This window comes from Corvus brachyrhynchos, unplaced genomic scaffold (genome assembly GCF_000691975.1).
Source record: "Corvus brachyrhynchos isolate BGI_N302 unplaced genomic scaffold, ASM69197v1 scaffold83, whole genome shotgun sequence".
Classification (NCBI taxonomy): Eukaryota; Metazoa; Chordata; class Aves; order Passeriformes; family Corvidae; genus Corvus; species Corvus brachyrhynchos.
In genome coordinates, this window is record NW_008238464.1 from 5,924,021 (window position 1) to 5,937,905 (window position 13,885).

Consider the following 13,885-nt stretch of genomic DNA (forward strand, 5'->3'; position numbering starts at 1 on the left):
GGCAGCTCTGAGCAGTGCCCCAATACCCACGCCCTTTGCAATAAACCGCCTGTGTCCCAAGACCTGCCTATAGAGATCTCTCGTCGCCGTCTACGTCCGGCCATCCCGTAACCTACACCAGGTCTCTCATCTTTAGACAAACTTAAATAAAGTAACAGTTGAATTGGCCCCCACTTACTGATGATTCTCCACTGTTTAAATGAATATAAGGAAACAAAAAGGAAAACCCACCAGCTCTCTCAGTTTGTGCCAAGTGTTTTTTGTGCTACAATTGAACAACCCCCCTTGGACTGTCACCTGTTCTAAAGACCTGCACCAGTTTTGTTTTGCTGCCGAGTCTTGCAGGGCCAGCACGTGCCAGTGCACAGAAACCCATCTGACCAAGACACGTGGTACCATACAGCCCGACTCATGGTTTCCAGCTGCCAAAGCACAGCACATCCTCTAGCACTGGCCAAGCACAGAGCTATCTAGGTCGAACAGTACTTAACTATTCTCAGTCTTTGTCCTCAGCGAAGTGGCCAGACTATAGACAGCTAAATCTGTCTTTTGATGCAGTTTTGTAACACTCATGAAGAGCTGTGCTTGAGCTAACTCACATCAGCAGCTGGGATAGCACACTCAGAGGTAACTGAGTGCTGACAATACACATCACTCAATTATTATTACATTCTGTTCAAGATCGCTTGATAAAACTTCCTAATCACTTTAAAAAAATCTCTTTCTTTTCCTTTGGCTGTTACCTCCTTTAAGGAAGGCATATCCCTTTCTTTCTAATCCAACAGATGCAAATGGCCCAGTCAATGGTACGAAGTCAAACAAAAAATAGTCTTTCATCAAGCTACATTTTGCTCAGGAACGAGCAATGACAGGGCATGGCCCTGCCCCATTTTCTTCTCTTGAGCAAAGTCATACATTGGCTGAGTGTGTGGGCTAAGTGAGTGTCCCCTCCTAACCCTTTCCTCCCATGTTACAGCCTGTTCTGCCTGTAGAGATGACTGAATTAGCAGCTTGACCCTTTCCTGGTCAATGAAGGGTTTATGTCTCAGCATCTTCTTCTCACTGCTACTGAAGGAAAACAATCTTTTATGTACATGTTGAGCAGAGAATTGATTGAGAGCAGCCCTCCAGAGGACTTGGGGTTGATGGTTCATGAGAAACTCAAAATAAGCAGGCAATGTGCACTTGCAGTTCAGAAAGCCAACAATGTCCTGGGCTGCATCCCAAGCAGGGTGAGGGAGGGGATTCTGCCCCTCTACTCTGTTCTTGTGAGACCCCACCTGGAGTCCTGCATCCAGCTCTGGATGAAACATGGAACTGTTGGGGCAAGTCCAGAGGAGGGCCACTATTAGTTTTCTTCTGGTTTTGTATTTCAAGTTCTTTTACTCAGAGTTTGAATGGAGATGCAGGAGATTGAGAATTCTTGTTTGGACTTAGCTGTTTACTATATCTTATCAGTAATACAGCTGCACAGTGTGTGCCTTTTAGTTGGCAAGGTGGAAAATGGCTGTGAGTTTTAATTTTCAAGGCTTTTTAAAGTCTAACCAATTATGAAATGCTAAGTAACATGTTTTTACTTACAACCCAATTACTAACTTCTCATGTTCTGCAGAGAGGAACTTTTGACCCAATGACAAAACCCCTAGATTTGTGAAGAAGAAGGAGAAAGAAGAAGACATAAATCCACACCCAAAATTCTCCATATTGTAACATATTATTACCTATATCCCCTAAACCTAATTTTCTATGTTTCTACATATGCCACCCAGTGATATAACTTTTAATTACACAGCAATAACCTCAGTGTTATCACACAATTTAGGAAGCTTTTCCCAGGGTTTTGGATCGAATACAGTGTGTTTCTGAGGATCACTGCCTCTCAGCACTGAAAGGCTGAAATTCTCAGAACCCAGGGTTCCAACAGGCCACAAAGTTCATAAGGGGACTGGAGCACTTACCCTACAAAGATAAGCCAAGAAAGTTTGGATTTTATGGTAGTCCTGCAAGGAGCAGAGAGCTGGAGTCAATGAACCTTAAGGGTTTCTTCCAGCTCCTTATGGTTTTCTTCCAATCTGAGATATTCCATGACTAAATGGTAAGTACAGTGGTATATGACAAGCATATCACAAGTCACACTGCCCTTCTGGTACAGTTCACACAAATCACCTAGTTTTTCCAATCAATAAATGACTGAAGATATTTAAAACAGATGTAGAACTTTTCTATTTTTCAGTTAAATATGAAATCTTACTCCTTTTTAATAACACATGAGGGAGAGGAAGCAGAACAAGAGTAACACTTAAGCAAAGCCAATCTATTTTATTTCTGTCAAGTTAGTATTTCATTTTTAAACAGTCACACAATACAACTCCAGAGAACTGTACCTCTTACAGTTTCCCATTATTTATCATGGCTACTAAAAACATATAAAGCACTCAGAACTTGTTTTAACCAACCTGAAGCTTTCACAGTTAGTTGTTTTTGTAAATCTTCAACTGTAACTGAATACCACACTCACAAACATCAAATACAGGTACTTTCCATACTGAGTTAGTAACAGCAGATAAACTATCCTGCAAAAGTACAGCATTACAAAAATATCTCAGTAAATTTTGATTGGAAAGACTGTATCTGAAAATTAGAATACTGCTTGTACATAAAAGCCTATAAACAAAAATCTGTCAGCAAAATCAGTAAATGGTTCAAATATGTTAACAGTTGTATTAAACAACACTTAGTGGACTAATAAACAATACCATTTGAAAATAACTCTTTAGGAAGCTTGTAGTGAATATATTCACTGAATACTTTTGCACTACATCATTCATAGTCTGAATCAAACTGTTTATGGCAAGGACACCTTCTTTGGCACAATTCATTTAAAATTAAAGCAAGCTGACCACACTTATGTAAGGCAAACATGTATCAAGGCAGAGCTGTAACAGAAAGCCTGTGATGACAATGACAGTAATCACCACACCTGTGTGTACAGATCGTTCTTAAAAATTATTCTTTTGTAGCAGTAAGAGATATTTGCCAAACATTTTAGTAAGAAATTGCAACTCCTATACCTTCAAAAGCACACCATGAATCATTGCTTCCTCAAGAGAAATTATCAATATTGTGTCTTCTGTCATCAGTGTTACATAAAGCTGGAACTGAAAAACCACAGCAAGCATATAAACTTAACATATTCTGAAAAAATGAAACTAAACCAGAAGAAATAAATCTAAAAATTTTCTGAAGTTGACAGTTACTCATAGTAGTGATGATAGTAATAGTAATAGTAATGATAATGACTTCTGTTACCAAGAATTCTACTTTCATATGTAAATCCAGGAAAAAAGGAATCAAGGAAAAGGAATTTGGTAACATTAGTTGAAATGCAATAAATTTTGGCAAAATTAGGCTTCTAGCATACACCCCAAAAATGTCAAAGCTTGATGGTATCCGTGGAAATACGTGCACCAATCTAGCTTCTGGAGATCTTCAGAATCTGGCAGTTATAAATAAATTCAGAACCAAGAAACCCATTTTCAACTGCAGGAAGTTATTAATTAACAAAATGTTACCTGCAGCAAATTTGTAAGCTATCAGGAAAGAAAATGAGTAAGTTAATTGACTTCTGGTTTTGGAGGAGAAAAACATTTAAGTCAATTTAATATATGAGTATTTAATTCCATGTTTTTTATATGAATCAGTTGGGCATGTTATTCTGGAGACTATTTTTGAATGTATTTCTGAATTTTCACATTATTCAAGTTTTTCTTTTGAGAGTGGTGAAAGAAAGCAGTGATTGGGTGGGAAAAAAGTGAAATCTTTATTGGGTTATATTCTGCACTTAGTGTATTTTTACAGCCAATTTTATCAATCTCATCTCTCAAAAATCTGTACTAGGAAGACACATCTAATATGGGACAACAGCAGTTGGACCTCTTCATAAAACTACTAACATATCCTACATTCAAAACCTGAGTGCTGCAATCAAATACTATGCCTGGAAATCCCTGGGTGAATTTCTCTCTCTAACTCCTCCTTCTCACTCTCCCTCTGTTCTCCAATATTCATAGTTCCTTCATCTCTGACATGAAAGCATTGGACTTCAAGTTGAAAATCTTGTTTCTTTTCATGGCAAAAAAAGAAAAGAAAGACAAAACAATGCTCGTTGAACATACAGCAATTACTCTAAAAGTAAATCCAAGCATGACGGTATTTTATACACTTCTGTCTTCTTATCACTGAATAGGAGCATGCTTCTGTCTTTTCTAAAAGAGTACTGAAATTTGAGTTATAGAAGTGAATGTGAAGAATTTTTTTATTGCTGCCTCTGATGACTAGCATCAGCACTTACTTTTTGCAGTCCTTGTGTCTTCAAACTAACAACAGGGGTAGAGACAGACACTTTTGACTGAATCAATTCAGTGATAGCTTTCATCTCCATAAACTGAGCTATTTCATCTTCCAGAAGTTTTTTCTTTTCCCCTAATTTCAGCTCCTCTTCTTGATGTATTAGTGCAAGATGTTCAGATTTAGTCAGTACCTATTTAAAGAAAGCAGAAAAAACAGCATTTCCAACTAGCAACAGAAGGTGGTGATATCACAATATAAAAACCCTCTGCAAATTAACAGTAAAGCCCATCTCAATTTGTGTTAATAGTTGTTAGAAATTGCAGTTATTTCCCCAAACTGTTAAGACTAAAAAACAGCAATACAGAAAAATAATAACTTTTATCAGACTGTTCTCATGATCCATGCTATTACACTCCAAGTACAGGTGGAAAACATGGGAGGCACTAAGTGAATACCAGATTTCCTACTACGTTTTACTGCACCTTTATTATATCAAAAATAAGGAAGCCTTTAGAGATGAACCAATTATCAACAGATAGATTAAATCAAGATGTGTCAAGTAGAATACAGTTCCCTAAAACCAAGTGGCGAAGTGTATATTGATCAGATTTAAATATTAGTAAGTACACAGAGTAGGTCCGGTTGGAGAGTTACTGGTGGCCTGCAAGAAGCTAACTACTTTCTACAGTAATAGTTCTCTGATTGGGGTTTTTTGACATATTAATGAATTTCAGTTTCCAGATGTATTTCAACCAGTTTAAACCTACTGTGAAGTTGTGTGTGACAACAAAAGGGTACTTTGTCTCTCCTTGTCTCTCATTTCCCCCCACACAAATTCTCCTAGAATCCTGCTTTTGCAAAGAAACTAAGAATTAACTAAGACTATAAATGTAACAGTATGCCTGTTGTGCACAGCAGAGCTGACAAGTTGTACAGGTGCACCTACAAGTTTCCTCTAAATGAAGGATGTGAAAGAAATCTGAAGTACAACAGAAACTCCTGGTTTTCTTCAGTTTCCAGATACAATACAGCAGCAAGAGTACACGACGAATGTTCTTTAGGAGTGAGATTGCATGATCACTTTCCCACATCAGGAAGTTGGATAACTAATACCCATTCTGCTGCAATATGCAGAGCTCACAAACCACTTGGTATAAATCATACAAGGAAAATATCAAAGGGTAGCACAGATACTGTATAAAACCTTGCTGAACCTGCTTTGAACATGGCTAAGCGTTCTTCCAGTTGGACAGCCTCATCCTGAGAAGGCCTGAATCTTTTTCTTCTCCACAAGCAGCATGGGGGTCTTAACAGACTTAGAAAACAAATATTAAGCCACCTTCTTATTTAAAACACGTACCTGAACACCTCACAAAAACTGCTACAGCTTTGCTGGGGGACTGAGGTACAGAAAAGAACATTAATAAAAATACACAGGTTTCCAATTTCAATTAAACCAGTGTTCAAATATAAATACGCAAGACCATGATAAGTGACTGGCAGAAAGTAGATGAGAAGATCCTATCTTGCTAGTCCAGCTTGACAGGGCTAAATCTTCAACAACATAGCCAAGAAATATTCCACATCTTCAAATAGTCTTAAGGCAGCTGGGAATAGATGAGATTTTAAAACCAGAACCAAAACAAACCAACAGAATACCAGACACACACACTTTCAAACCTCTCAGCATGAGGGTTGAGCTTAGATTTACTAACTGAATCTGGAAGTCAGGCAAACATGCATGGCCCACTCTGGAAAACCACCCACGGCATTTTTTCCTAAAATCTTGTTTTTTACAGAGCAATCTATGCACAAAAAGCACCTACTGTGTTGTTACGGCATACCAATGTTTCTTAGCATGCTGCTAGAGAAGACAAAGAAACACAACTACTATATTCACTCTCTTACTTCACCGTATCAACTCCTACTCTGTAGACATGTACCAGCTATCCACCAAAGCCTTTAGACCGTAAGATCCTGCCTTTCAAAAAAACCAGTACCATTTACAGAATGACAGAATCATTTAAGCTGGGAAAGTCATTTAAGATCATCAAGTCCAACCATGAACCCAGCACTGCCAAGTCCACCACTAAACCATGTCCCCAGCTGCCATATCTACACATCTTTTAAATACCTTCAGGCATGGTGACTCACCACTTCCCTAGGCAGCTTGTTCTCCAGTGCCTAACATACCCTTTCAGTGAAGACATTTTTCCTAATATCCAGTCTAAACCTCCCACAATACAGCTTTAAGTCCATTTCCTCTCATCTTGTCCCTTATCACTCAGGAGAAAAGATGAGCCCCAAACTCACTACACTACTCCTTTCAGGTAGTTGTAGAGAGCAATAAAGTCTTCCCCGAGCCTTCTTCAGTCAAAACAACCCCAGCTCCCTCAGCTGCTCCTCCTAAGACATATTCTCTTGTTTGCTGGTGTCTAATCAATCTGCTAAGCCAATCAACCTGTGTAATCAAACTGCTTTTGATTTAAAGTGTTACTGTCCTCAAAATATTAGGAAATTATAAATATCAACCAGTGATTTTGTTAAGAACTTAGCTGTTCCAAAGCTCAGAAAACAAACTCAAGACAGACAGGCATGCTTGCCTGTTGCTCTGCCTCTTCCAACATTGCTGCTTTCTCGTTCACTCTCTGCACAAATCGTTGCTTAATCTCCTCTTCTTTTCTTTCCATTTCAAGGAAGAACTTGAGCCTCTTTGCCTCAATGACTTCCTGCAGACTGAAGTTCAAAAATGTAAGCAACTCTCCAGCACGCTGCTTTACTCAGTGTGGAAAACCAACAATCTAGAAAACTATGTAAACAATTAATACTCATCTGAAATATTAATTTCTACAGCTTCCCACATAAAAATTCATAAAGAAACCTAAACAGAAGCAAGCATCTTATCTATTTTTTTTATTTATGTAAACAACCCTGAGTAAAATTATTTATGCTAACAGCTCCTGGGCAATTTACATTTCAAAGTGAATACAGCACTTTAGGCATCTCATGTTCTAAAGACTTGATTTATACCTTTCTGACTCCAACATGCATAAGCTTCTTCCTTAAGTTACTTACTACTAAGACACTGAAATAGCCAGAAAAATCCCCCAAAATTTCTGCATTGTGAAACCTCAGTCTTCAGGTAGGACTGTATAAAAACAATTATTCTGGAGCATTAACATAACAAGAACTGATTGTTCCTATATGAAAATGAAAGAAAATAACAGGATCTTCAAAATATATTGCACTCTCTTTTTGTAATGTCAAAATTTAAATATGGCAGAATTACATTAATGTAGAATAAATTCAATTTCCTAAGTAGTTCAACACCCAAAACACAGGGTTACTTTCCAACATGCAACAGCCAAAACCTCAAGACTGCTTGTTTTTTCCTGAACCCTCTCTTCCAGAAGCAAATAAACTGCCTATATACTATACTTATATTTGAAATTATATAGGAGGAGTAAATTAGTTCAGATCATTGAGCAACTATCTGGCAAAAGAACAAGTCAGCAAGTAAACATTTCTTTACTTTTAAATCTATGCCTCCCTTCTCTTTTCAGTACACAAGATAATTTTTTTTTTTCCTCCAAACAAGAGGTACTTGAAATTGAGATACTTCTTTCATGTCAAAGTATATCATGGCAAATTAAAAGATGCTAGTAATTTATTCATATGAATAAACTACTAGAGGTTTGACATTTTCAGGGTGTATACTACCACTGTCAGGCAGTGCTGGCAAGAAATGCTCTGCTTTTCAAGGAAAAATGAATGGAGCTTGTACACAGATGTAGCTCATACACCAAACTGCCTTTGAAAACAAACCTCCTTAATGATACAAGTTCTTCCATCAAAACATTTACCACAGACTTCTCTAAGTCACATGATTCCAGAGAGTAGAACTGGTGGATCACAGCTGTGTTAATGGTTATTGGAAACTCAAAAGCATTGTCTTCTATGACATAGGGCTTAAAAACAGATCAAACCATGGATAATGTTCTAGCTTTTTTCTGGGGCTGTTCTCTTACACCCCAGTGTAAGAACACTTCCTGAGTGCTGACTGGTCAGCCTTCCTCAGCTAACATGAGTTACTGTCCTTTGCCAGGTAACTCATGCCTTCCACCCTGATGTAAAATAAATAGGTATGTATACCAAGTATTTAATTTTGATTTATACTTTTAATACACATACATACTTATGTACCAGTTTTTGTTCATTTACTGTTTCTATTTAAACCATTTATAAATGTAAAAACTTACAAAAAAAAAAAAAGAGATCTAAGGAGTTAATTATTTAGAGTAATCTAAACTTAAACAGCTCTCGTCTGTATTTAAATTTATGATGACTGGGCAGTTTCCCAGTCCTAAAGTTTCTTATTTGTATTCAAAATATCATCTAAAGAGACAGAAGAAACATCTTGAAATTGCACAGGCAGACAATGTTTGTAAGATATCAAGGTCAGAGCACTCCTCCTATTCTATCTTATTTGATCACTACATGGCAACAAAATAAATTCAGAACAATTACCTTTTTGTGTTTGGGTTTGTTTTGGGGGTTTTTAATCAGCTATGAAGTAACTTAAGTCACCCTGAAATTCTAAATCCCTAAATCCACATGAAACAGGGACATGGTTTTCACACAGATTAATTTCACACAGTATTAATTCACACTATCTCTAAGTTTAGACAAAAATACTACAGCACAGGTTTTTCAAGTGCTAGCAATCTCACACTATACACACTTCTGCACCCAGTGTCAGTTCTGCTAGATAAAATGCTGCCTTTGGGTACAATAAAGCTGCTAGACTAAGTTAACATGCTGCAATCCCACCTTCATTTCTTCACGTGGACATCTTTACACCCAGACTAGGTTACTTTACCAGGTAAAAGCAATTTTGTCTTGAAATAAGTAAAAGATTAACTTTGAAGACACTGGACTCAGTAAGTAATCAAATTACACATAGAAAGAAGAGGAGAAATAAAAGTGTATTTTTTAAATTTACTGTGTGGGTGGTTGTGAATGCCAGTAAGTGTTCAAGTGGAAGTGTGGAAGTGTTCAAGGCCAGGCTGGATGGGGCTTGGAGCAATCTGGTCTGGTGGAAGGTGCTCCTGTCCATGGCAGGTGGGTTGGAACTAGATGGTCTTTGAGGTCTCTTTCAACCCCAACCATTCTATGATCCCATGAAATATCCTCTCCTCCTGGACTGAATTGTTCTAGGCATCACTGTCTTAGGTTACAATGTAACCAGAAATATGTATTCTATCTGTAAAACCAGGTGGGGCAGTGTTCTTTCTCTCTTCCATCACTCACCCCTGGTAACTCCCTCCAGCGGGATATCTTCTGTTAATGGAACATCCAGCCTCACTGCATGACTCATAAAATTACATCGTCCCGTTGTGAGATGCTCCACCCAGGGGGAGGAACCCAGCATTCCTACCTGGATATAATCTGAGGTTAGGAACACCACAGTCAGCCTTTACCTACTGGATTCCCAGAGGACAAGAGCTACATAACCACCACTGGACCTTCAGAGGAAGAGCAGACCCTTCTACAGGATCACCGCTTCAGCAGAACCACATTTATCACTTCACCAGGACTGCAGCCACCATTGAATCGGACTGCTACCAGCACCCTGCCCGGCAGGCTGTCAGGCTGTATCCTGACTCTGTCAATGTTTTTGTACTATTGCATTTATTTTAAATTCTCCTATTAAACTGTAGTTCTGATTTCATGTCTCTCACTAGTTTGCTATCAAACTAGTACAATCACCAAGACAGAACTAACCCAAAATTTGCTTTTGTGTTTGGCATATCATCAAGACAATAACCCAAACACTCCTTGGTTTTGGAGATTTGGGGAGGAAGGAAAAATGGTTCACCAAATCTTAAGCCAATCCTTTCAACATTACTACATCCACTGCTCACAGTAAAACATTTTTTGGTTTATCTGAAGACTGGTTTTACTGCTTCTCAGTTAGCACATTATAAAAATCAAGTTCACAGGTTCTCTTCTTCTGGCTTAGACATCCAGAATGTTACACTCTGTACAAAGACACAAAATTTAAATGTTATAATTAATGATTTAAATAATGTATTCTTATTGAGGTTTTGGAGTAAGGGATTGTGAAAAAAGTCTAAGCTAATCATACATACCAGCACTACCACCTGCCTTTCTACAGAAGCATAGCTGTGACATACAGTTTTTCTGTCTGCATGAGACTGAAAGAATGGAAGCCTAAAATTGCAAACCAGACACATTATGTTCATAAATAAAGATTCTGAAGTGAATTCAATTCTCAGTGGAACTTTGAACAACTTAGGTATTTAAAGTTTGTTCAATTCAACTTTTAAAAGCTTTCAAATTTGAAAGGAACACCTGTAACTTTTCCATAGCGTTTGACTATCAATTAAGGTATATCAGAAAAACTAAAAAAACCAAAGATTAACTAGTGGCAGGTATTTCTAGCACAGTGCTTTGACTCAGTCGACTGGCTCAGTTGCTATTGAGCAATAATAAGGATGCGGTAGATCTAAATAATTAGCAATTTTCCAGTAGAGGCATGAAAAACAAGTATTTTGGGTGTGGTCCGATCTCATTCTACGATGGTTAAAATATTTAGCTAAAATGCAAAGGTCTGCAGCTGGTCAGATGAACTCCATTGCCAAGTGACTTCTTAAGAAAAAGGTCTAATAGCCTTTCAAATGTTAGGTTTCTTTTCTTAGATGTGACAACAAGAGTATGCCAACCTTCCTCTACATATAAACTTACTCATATCAGTGAATCCTTCCTGGTTTTCTGTCATCATCTTCAAAACAGACTGAAAAATAAACATGTTCAAGAACTGCAAGTTCTGAATATCCCAGTTGCAGGGAGGAATAAAGCATGGAATGATTCCCCACATACTGAGAAACCAAGATGCTTACGTTACAACCATGTTTAATTGCAATTATAATGAAGAACAAACTGTAATTATGATGACAGAAAAACAACTAACCCAGAGAATGACTAACATCAGCAGATCTAAATATGCAAGCAGAGAGCCTGAATTATCAATCCTCAGCTTTTTTCAACAGAGCATGGTCTATCAGTTTTCTTCTTTCAAAACAAGAATGTCCCCATAGGCAACAACTGAAAAATTGTTAAGCCCATAGGCTTAAATTGAAAAATGAACTTAACAAAATGTCCAATTTCAAAACACTAGCAATCCTCTCCTCCCTTGCAAACACCTAGGCTAACTAGGTGTGTGTGTATATTTAGAAGTTTGTTTTCCTGGAAGCACTCTTCATGTCTAGATTTCTCTTTTCAATTATTCCAAATTTTACCATTTAAAACACCTCAGCAAATATCTCTCGCTGAGAACAACCTGAAACTAGGAATTTGTGTTCCTAATGAACATAATTGGACCATTGAAAAGGCAGGACCAGACCAGGTACCCACACACAGAAAAAGCTTATCTTTACTTTTCAACAACAAAGAAATGCAAATGCCAATTTTAAGTAGCAAAAAAATATAAAATTATAAAGTTATAAAAAATCCACTTCCTGAATTTTATATCCAACAGCTACTGCATAAGATGCATAATCCACACCCTAAATACTCTGCTATCTATTGACTTCATTACTTCATTCTTAGAATGCAACTGCAAACTAACAAATTAAAGTTATTATGAAAGAGCTTCACCAAAAATACTGAATTAGGGAGTAGGTGTTTTTGAAAGTGCACAAGACAGTCACTTCAGACCTCATTTATTTTCCCTAGCAATGAGATGCAAATATATTTTTCTATTGTGTGCTGAAAACATCTCTTTCCACATCTCCCATTAAAAAAGTAAAACTTGCCAACATGTGTTTTACACACAGGTAGGAGCAAAAGCTTTTACAGATGTCTGCCCAAAACCTATCTCACAAGGTAGCTGGACATCCAGGAATTACTGGTTTTGCTTTGCAGTGGCATACAATTTTGGATTAATAAACTGCTGTCCTACTTCTAAATCTGAAAGAATGGTACTGGAACTTCACAAGCAGCTTCTTCACAATATGCCAAAAGGCAGGGCACATTAGCTACTCAAGTGTCAGTGTTCAAATGCTACAAACAGCCAATTACTCAAGTCTAGCTGAGGTTGTCTAAATTTACATTATTACCAAATTTAGTATGTAGACAGCTACATCACAGGCACAAAATAAGACTTCTCAACATGCCTTTTGATGATTACTTACTCAAGTAGCATGAAATTTTAATCTTCAGGCATATACTGCTATGCAAGATTAATTATACTTTAAAACTACAGCTCTTAGAATCCACATGTATATGTTGTGAACATCTTTAAGGAAAAAAAGGATGACAATTTAATAATACATTTTTGCCTAAAACAACTGGATAGTCCCTATTCTAAAAGTTATTTAAATGTACAAGCAAACTGGGAAGCACTGAACTTCCTCTAAGTAAAAAGACATTTTCTATCACACTGTTGAGGATGACACTTTCTACTGTTCCCTCAGTAACTTGATAAAACACCTTATGGGTAAGGCTGCATTAGTCTGCTAATTACACTGCATACACATCCTCTAAATTCTCTCCCTTTTTTATGTTATCATCAAATGTCTCTCCCAAAACACCATACACCTTCTCTTTCAGACCTCAGTGTCTTTCACTACACCACATTATGGAGGGACAACCACATCCATCCTAGTCTTACTTTTCTCTTCCTGTTGCAGTAAATCTGGAAAAAATTCATTTTTCTAGATTCTTATGGAATATCTATTCTCATCCTTCCAAAACAATGACATTTTCAATAGATCTGATTTATTTAAACTAATTACTAAGTGTACTGTCTTGCCAAAATCTCTCAATAAAACTGACATCTAGTGGGCCATACATAAAAACTACACACCAAAGAGAACTTAGCTCTTCTGTATATCCAAAAAGAAAAACAACTTCTAAATGAGCTCTTAAGTGTAAAGTACTGGGACATTCTGATGTGAACCTGCCACTTTATTAGGCTGTTAACAAAATACAAACTGTGTAGGGGTTTTACAAAGACAATTCCTGTGTTTGTAGAAGAAAACACTTCTATGGATGATGGTTTTCATAATTTAACTCTTATCCTAAGATGGCTGTACACCATGAAATCCAGTTTAAGAAAAGCCAAAGGTAGTGGAGTCAATATTGCCCTGAACAAATCTCTAAAAAAAGTCTTCTCTAGACAAGGATAACAAGACATCGGCTGTTAACACAGGTTCTTAAACCTAAACCAAATTAAAATCTACAGTTAATTTCAGTTGGTTTTAAACCTCTTTCACCTTTGGTTCTCTTTTATGAAATGGATGTATTCCTTTTTTGGTAAGTCAAGAGACCACTGGTTCAAGGTCAGCTCAAGATCATCTAAATGAACTAATCTGCAAACGTGCCTTTGTTCAAACAATGAGAAACTGTTTTTAATGCAAAGTCTTATTCTGTTCTCATGCCTGCTTTAAGTCAGCATTTCCCACCACGACTATGCAGTAACAGTGCTTTGCTTCAAACCATGAAGGCTTGA

The 13,885-nt window shown here is 37.3% G+C and overlaps 1 protein-coding gene across 2 annotated transcripts in view; it reads right to left on the reverse strand.

The window, feature by feature from the left end:
* Positions 1 to 2,293: 2,293 nt before the first annotated feature.
* SEPT10 (septin 10) overlaps positions 2,294 to 13,885 on the reverse strand; it is a 20,884-nt gene continuing 9,292 nt past the window's right edge. Inside the window, exons 7-9 of one of the 2 annotated variants that reach the window (XM_017737175.1) lie at positions 6,954 to 7,086; positions 4,352 to 4,540; positions 2,294 to 4,122 (exon numbers count right to left, since the gene is read on the reverse strand). In XM_017737175.1, the coding sequence (XP_017592664.1) occupies positions 3,985 to 4,122; positions 4,352 to 4,540; positions 6,954 to 7,086 (460 nt within the window). In that variant the 3' untranslated portion in view covers positions 2,294 to 3,984. Of the gene's footprint in view, positions 4,123 to 4,347; positions 4,541 to 6,953; positions 7,087 to 13,885 lie in introns of both variants that reach the window. The other variant, XM_017737176.1, reaches the window with a different exon arrangement.